The sequence below is a fragment of the Lactuca sativa genome, chromosome 3 (genome assembly GCF_002870075.4).
Source record: "Lactuca sativa cultivar Salinas chromosome 3, Lsat_Salinas_v11, whole genome shotgun sequence".
In the NCBI taxonomy this organism is placed as follows: Eukaryota; Viridiplantae; Streptophyta; class Magnoliopsida; order Asterales; family Asteraceae; genus Lactuca; species Lactuca sativa.
In genome coordinates, this window is record NC_056625.2 from 35,277,814 (window position 1) to 35,285,233 (window position 7,420).

At 35.7% G+C, this 7,420-nt stretch overlaps 1 protein-coding gene across 1 annotated transcript; it reads right to left on the minus strand.

Moving 5' to 3' along the window:
* Positions 1-2,924: 2,924 nt before the first annotated feature.
* Positions 2,925-4,747, minus strand: LOC111917220 (CASP-like protein 1E2). Its single transcript, XM_023912887.3, has 2 exons — positions 4,355-4,747; positions 2,925-3,412 (listed from the first exon to the last, which is right to left on the minus strand). The coding sequence occupies exons 1-2, from the start codon at positions 4,591-4,593 to the stop codon at positions 3,076-3,078; spliced, it is 576 nt and encodes a 191-aa protein (XP_023768655.1). The 5' UTR covers positions 4,594-4,747; the 3' UTR covers positions 2,925-3,075.
* Positions 4,748-7,420: the final 2,673 nt, after the last annotated feature.

The following is a 7,420-nucleotide window of genomic DNA, read 5'->3' on the forward strand; positions in this document are numbered from 1 at the left end:
AAGCTTCGTGCTTACGGTTTTCAGTTTTGGTTTCAGGTACTCAGTTTTCAAAAGAGGAGCTCGGGAAGATTGCAGTGCACACACCATAGTCAGTTAGCCTGAGAATGTTTGACTCTGATAATGAGATTATGTTTTGAATTTAATACTCGAAAGTTATGTTATGACTTATGATACGTTTTTATAAATCTGGTTTTAGTAATGTTTTAAAAAGAAATTTTTAGTCAGGATTTTTGGGTCGTTACATCCCCTATCATGAAACCCTAAATTTTTTCCAACATTACCCTTGTAAACCACTGTTCTTGTCGATGATGATGGTTAGATCGACATCCCCTAGATCGGATACTAGCGATGATGATAGAAGATAGATCGATTTGGCGATGGCAATAATTAGGGGTGTAAACGAGCCGAGTCGAGCCCGAGCATGACCAAACTCGAGCTCGACTCGTTTAATTTGAGGAAGCTCGAGCTCGAGCTCGAGCTCGAGCTCGATTCGAGCCTTAAAATGAAGCTCGAGCTCGGCTCATGAACAATTTAGTGAGCTCGCGAGCCTAATCGAGCCTAAACGAGCCTCTATGTATATATATATATATATATATATATATACACACACACACACACACACATATATATATATATATATATATATATATATATATATATGTGTGTGTGTGTGTATGTGTGTGTGTGTGTATATATATATATATATATATATATATATATATATAGAGAGAGAGAGAGAGAGAGAGGCTCGTTTAGGCTCGCGAGCCCCATTAATTGAAGCTCGGCTTGAGCTCATTTAGTAAACGAGCCTCATATCTAGGCTCGAGCTCGGATCGGGCTCGTTTAATTCGATCTCGAGTCGAGCTTTTAACGAGTCAATCCCGAGTAGCTCACGAGTAGCTCGGCTCACTTACACCCCTAGCGATAATGATATGAGGGAACTTTAACTTTATCGGTGGTTTTGTGGTTCTCAAAGAAATTTAATTATTTTGTTTTTGTTTTTGTTTTTTATTATAAGAATAAGAACATAAATAAAAGAAATTAAATTATAATTATTTAAGGGGCATATTGGTCATTTTAGGTGGGATGTGGACCAAAAACACAAGAAAATACAACCATAGGGACCAAAACCACACAAAGTATCTAGAATTGGACCGACAGTACACCAACATTTCATTTTGGACTAAAACTATAGAATTTTGCCAACCACAGAGACCATTTTTGCAATTTTGCCCAGGAGAAATGATTGATGTAGCAGGGGGAGTTATTGCTAATATTTACACCAGTACACATATTTGCAAAAATGGTCTCTGTGGTTACTGGTGTCCTTATACACTATTTATATGCTTACTGATGTCCTTTATTTACCTTAAATTTTATCATTAGTTATTTTTGCTCTTTAGTTAATAACCATTATGTATTGTCCATGATAGTCCGACATTTCATATAAAGAAGATCATCAGACTCGTGTTTTTCTTATGTCGGAGGTTATCAATCGAAGTAGTTTCTTTACCTTAGAGGAGTCCATTGTCTTATATACCTTACTTCGTCTTTACTACACTCTTATTGAACTTGTATATTATTATTGTTGTTGTTGTTGTTGTTGATATATGGAGGGTTTTCATGAAGTGGCGCTTAAAGCTTGGGAGACGTTAATACTGGTTGTTGGGTCTTATGGAGTTTTAGGTATGATATAGCTTTCGTGGGGAACAAATATCGTAAGCAGTTTATCTTTGATTCTGTTAGAGAGTTTTCTTTTATTTTGAGTAAAAGTAGGAATCAGAAAAATGTTCTTTCTTGGGTTAACTAGTTAAAAACCCTAGTCAATGCTTTTTCTATGTAATTTTCAATTTTTTCTTGCTTTAGTGTCTTGTTAGAATTGCTTTTTTCTAATGTCATGTTGCTGTTAAAAAAAAACTTGGGAGACGGAGTTATAGTCGGCCGATTGGTTTTCTTATTTGTTTTTCCGGCCCATAGTACAACTCATTGATGATAAAGGGGCTATAAAAATGTTTCGAACCATGATTGAGAGCTAATCACCATGTGTAGTCTATTTGCAAGTACATTGGAGATCATTAATGAAATTGAATTTTCAACCTTATACATCCTATAAGGTCGACCGAGAAGTAATCCTAGAGAGATAGAGGGCCATTTATTTATGGAATAAGTGTGATAAAAGAGGAGTTACAACCTTTATTAAAGTACCTAAAGAGTATAATTCCTCACAAAATTAGATTCCAAGATGCACCAATAAGTTTTTATAAATTTGAAAGTAACATTGTCTGGTTTGGGCACCTTTTCATAAGTAATTCCAAACAACTGTTTTAATTTCTTCAGGAAAGAAGGTAGTATTAAGAAAAGAAATGTAAGTGGGCAACAACGAGTTGAATCCGTTATAGGTAAGACTCGGTCTCAAATTTTTGGATCGGAGAATTTGTTTTTGAGAAAGAAAGAGAAACTCTCATCGTTAATGGAGGATGGACTCGCAATTCATATCGTTGATAGAAAACCCATTAATTATATAGTCAGAGTTACTAAGTTTATGATCTCTTCAAAGAAATTAGACATCTCAATCAAACACCCAAATTTAACTCTCTTTTTGTTTTAAGGACGCATCATTTGACCGTTCCAATTCTAATAATGTTTTCCTCCAACTTGATCTGTTTTGTAATTCATCGATAGATGAGAAATGTCTTGATTCGAACCAACCTCTTGCAATTCACTTTCACTTAATACATATTGGAACCAAATTTAAACAAAGAATCAAAATATGAATTTTGGTATTGTGTGAAAAGTAAGATCCAAAATTTTGTTTTTGTCAAAAAAAGATCAAACTCACAAACCCAAAAAAACCAAATTGATGGAGATACCAAGTTATATAACGGTTGTGTAGTTGAAAATCACACAAAAAATAAAAACACATGTAAAATAAATGAAAATTGTATTAATCAAAACGTCTCAACTACTACACTCATAACATATTAGATCGGCATACATCAATATTGGAAAAACAAACAAGACAAATGATTTATAAGTCGTTAACGTCGAGTAACCAACATTGAGTACTTGGTCTCCTTAAAACTTCTTGTAGACATTGATAGTGGCTAACACAACGAGTAGAAGATAGCATATGGAGCCATTGAAAGACAAGATCATTGCAGCAGCAGTCTGGTGACAAAATTTATCGAACACATTACACACTTTTCCCCATTGTAGGTGTGAGTTGCCTTTGAGGCCAATAAGACCAACAGCACCCGCTGCACCCATTGCCGAGAAGAGAAGTGCCACCATTACTATATCTAAAATGGTTACAATCAAGGTTACGTTCTTCTTTCCACCCCTAGCTGCTAATGTAAGCACCAACGACATCGTTGCATAAAAGCATGCTATTGCATTTGCGATCACAAGGTACCTACCATACCAAGAAAAAAATCTTATTAAATGAACTGATTATCTTGCTATTAATGTTATGTTATTAAATATAAATATAAACTAGATCCATTCCAATAGCCAAGAAAACTGTTAAATTATATTTCATATGTTTCTTTATTTTAAAAGCGTGTGTGTGATTGCTTTTTATGGAATTAAAATATGTAAAGTAGGTGGGAGTCATAAGTCATGTTTGTGGGAAATTGAATTTGGAAATCTTATAAGTCAACATAATTGATGAACCACAACAACAAGATAATATATATTTTGCTATCTTGAATTTAATGTATCGTATATATATGTTTCTATTTATTAATAGAAGTTGTTATGCCGATCAAAATAATTTAATGAAAACATAAAAATTAAGATGGTTGCCGTGATCCTTAGTGCCCCATCAACTTGTCTCGTGATCTATGTAAAAACAAATATATTAAATTAAAAGTTAACTATATATATATGTTTCAAATCAATGCATACTTTTACTAACACCAAATCTTGAACTAATATGTTTAAATATTTATTTAGATACGAGGTTGATCGAAGAATATTGATAATATTTTGTTTAAGCCAAATATTTAAAGAGTAATAAGAATAATTCGTTTAATTTTATTCTAATTGATTTTTTCATACAAGCATCCTAGTCATATTTATTGATCTGTCAGACAAATTTTAAATCACATTAATTCTACAATATGAGTTTATTCTATAAATTGTTGTTGAAAATTTCAGTTAGATAATTTAATTAATAATAAAAATGAAATGATATATTATACCTAACTACGAGAATACGAACATATGATTAATATTAATAAATATTTGAATATACAAATTAATATATTTGTTTTAAATCAATAATTATAATCGTTTTACTTTACCCGCGTAAACCATGAACATGAAAGCTAGGAGAAAATGAATGAATACATACACAAAGGCAGACATGTAAAGCCACTTAGCGGTGACCGGCAAGTTGACCGGCGGCAGGGAGGGGACAATCTTTACGGATACGGTTGTTGACTGGTTATTCGCTCCGAGAACGACGGCTGCCGCCAGAGTTAGCACCAATGCTAAAAATCTCACAAACAAATCACTTCGCTTCACCTTCCCTTTTCCTACAGGTCTTATACCCACCTCACCGTTGATCCCCTCCTTGTACTGCATATCCATATCTGTTAAAATTGGAGTTATGACGAATGAATTGATAAGAGTGGAAGTGAAGAACTGAGTAACTGGAGGTCCAGTGATACATGCATTTATAGGGATACGGGCCTCATCCCAAGACAAAATACAAGTCCTTTCTATATCCGTTTGTCTAAAATAAAGAGTGTGTGTATGTGTGTGTGTTGGAGGGGGGCTAGAGACATATACCAGTATAAAACTTTTATGAAAATAGGTGATATAATCATTCTTGATTTTGGTTTTTGTGCTTGTCATTCACACGACCATCTCCATCTTTTAATATTCTAGAAATGTGCGAACTTTTTTTTCCTTTATATTCCACATTCGTCTTAATTTGTGATGGAAGCACGTACAACAAATTTGAACTAATAGAAATTATGATCGAAAATAATTAGTAGTTTATAACTAAAAATGTTAGGATTAATAAAATTTTGTATGTATAAGTGATGTGAGATGTAATATTTTTAAATCTATAGTGCTTTTTGCTATTTTAACTTTGCTATCATCATAAAAAGCTTGAAGAATCGGTTTAAGAGAACAACCCTCAAATTGATAAAACTTACAATAATTTTTAGTTGGGGTATTCTAACTTAACCAACTCTTTAAGTTTTTACTCAAATGTGTCCATATTGATTTTTTTTCTATATATTTTAGCACCCTAAATTTGTAAGTGACCTATTAAGGCTGAAAGGTTATGTATATCACGGTAATGGCCGTGGTTTCCTTCCACCTCAATTTCCATCTCTTTCCACCTCACCATTATCTTCTTCCACACCAATTGTCATACACTTTGTCAAGGGAGTGCATAACATGATTTAATACGAGTATTAAATTAAAACATTAAATATCTGCTGGAAGTCGTATGTAAATTATGTGGTTGTTGCATGGATTATATGTTAAGATATATATTGTGCCATGTAACGCACTGTTCCGAATTGACTTCTAGTATGAGGCTGTGGGCCGAAGGTTGGTCTTCATAAGGAGTATGACTCTAGAGAAGGTAAGATCTAGGCCCATTTGGGTGCGGGTGATGTATTAGAAGTGTTTCGGGTGCTCGGTTTGTGCTTTGGAGCTTAGGGGTATTTCGGTGATGTGTCAGTTCGGGCTTTTGTGGATAATGGATTTTTGTTCGGAAGGTCTAAAGTAATATATGAGTTGATAGATGTTTAGAGCTTCTCGTTACCTCTCCGTGGATATAAGGATCGTCGAAAACAGATTTATAACGAAGAAGTTATGACTTTCGGAAGTTTAGTGGTTTCAAGCTTAGCCGAGTACGATGGGCGTACACAAGGAGTACGATGGGCGTACTAGTGAAGAAGGTAGTACGTTGGGTGTACTGACCAGGTGGATCGCGAATGTTCCCCGGAGTACGTTGGGCGTACCATATGTATGCTGGGGGTACTCCAGTTAGATCAGAACCCTATTTTACGGTCTTGGACCCTATTTAAACTCCTTATCTCATAACCTAACCCTAATATCTTCAGCCTCCACCCCTCTAAACCCTAGAAATCGTCATATATCATCCATGGTGGCATTTTGAGCTTATGGAGTCCATTTTTGGAATGTTTGCCTCATTTTCAAGAAGGTGGAGTTGGATGCAAAGACGGGAATCAAGGAGGAGCTTATGGATTTGGATTTTAGGACTCATTCACATCTTGATGAAGGTATAAAGCTTTGAACTTGACCATTGAATGCTTAGATCTATTATGTTGAGTTTTTGGATCTTTTTGGTCCCAAGAATGGAGCTTTATGGTTCTAAATCCGTTTTTAGGCTTGGGGTTGCCACCCTTGATGATATTTGAGTCCCTAAGGTAGAAAGTTGCCATCTTGATGGTCTTAATGGGTTCATGCTTGAGTTAGGGTCACTTTTATGGAAGTAGAATGTCATTTTTGGAGTTTGGGTTTGTGTGGGGCATGCAAAGTAACCAAGTAAGTGACTTTATGGGTTTAGATGTTAAGTATAGCTCAAATCTGTGATTTGGACTTGTTGGATCAAGTATTAAGCACTTAATGGATGTTGTGCATGAGTTGTTTGTACACTGGGTGTACTATGTAGTACGTTGCGCGTACAGTCCATTTGCTCAGTACGCTAAGCGTATAGAAGAGGTACGTTGGGCGTACGCTCTCAGGAGGACTTGGGCCTTTGTGGACTTCGGACCTTTGGGCCCTAATGGTTTTGGGCCTAGATTTGTTGATAGTTGGGCTTGAATGCATCTTTGGGCCAATAATGGAATAATTGGGCCTTGTGGCCCTATATAGAAATGAACTTCGCATTATGGGCCTTGGTTTGGGCCAATTCTTGGACTAGGTTGTTGTGGGCCTTCGTGGGACATTTGGGTTAGGATTATTGACTAAGGAAAGTATTGGCTTTTAGTATAAGGTCCATTAGAAAGGTTTGGGCCCAATTTGGAAAATTAGGCCATTGATGGTTTTATGGACATTATAATGTTGGGCTTTTGTTTTGGGTTCGGGCCCTTAGTTGTGGATCATATTGGGACAGGGGTAAAATGGTCATTTTACCCCATGTATGGATTAAGGATTATGGTATGGGACCCAATTGCTAATTGGGTATATTGATTGGTAGTGACAGCTCGGGTAGCTGGTGGAGCAGCAGCTAAGGATTTCTTCAGGAAGCTTCTGCATTCGAGGTGAGTCTTCTCACCATGACAATGGGTCTAAGGCACCAAGGCCGGCCCATTTTATGTTATGTGGTACACTTGCTGTAGTAGAGATATGTGGTATGATAGTTAGCTTTATGCTAAGTGGTATGCTAGTGATTATATGATATGTGTTATGGTAGTTGTCTTTGTGATAC

Coding starts and splice junctions, on each gene's coding strand:
- LOC111917220 (XM_023912887.3), bottom strand. CDS start 4,593: ATGGATATGCAGTACAAGGAGGGGATCAACGGTGAGGTGGGTATAAGA. Junction 3,413..4,354: donor CTTTACATGTCTGCCTTTGT/GTATGTATTCAT, acceptor TTGGTATGGTAG/GTACCTTGTGATCGCAAATG.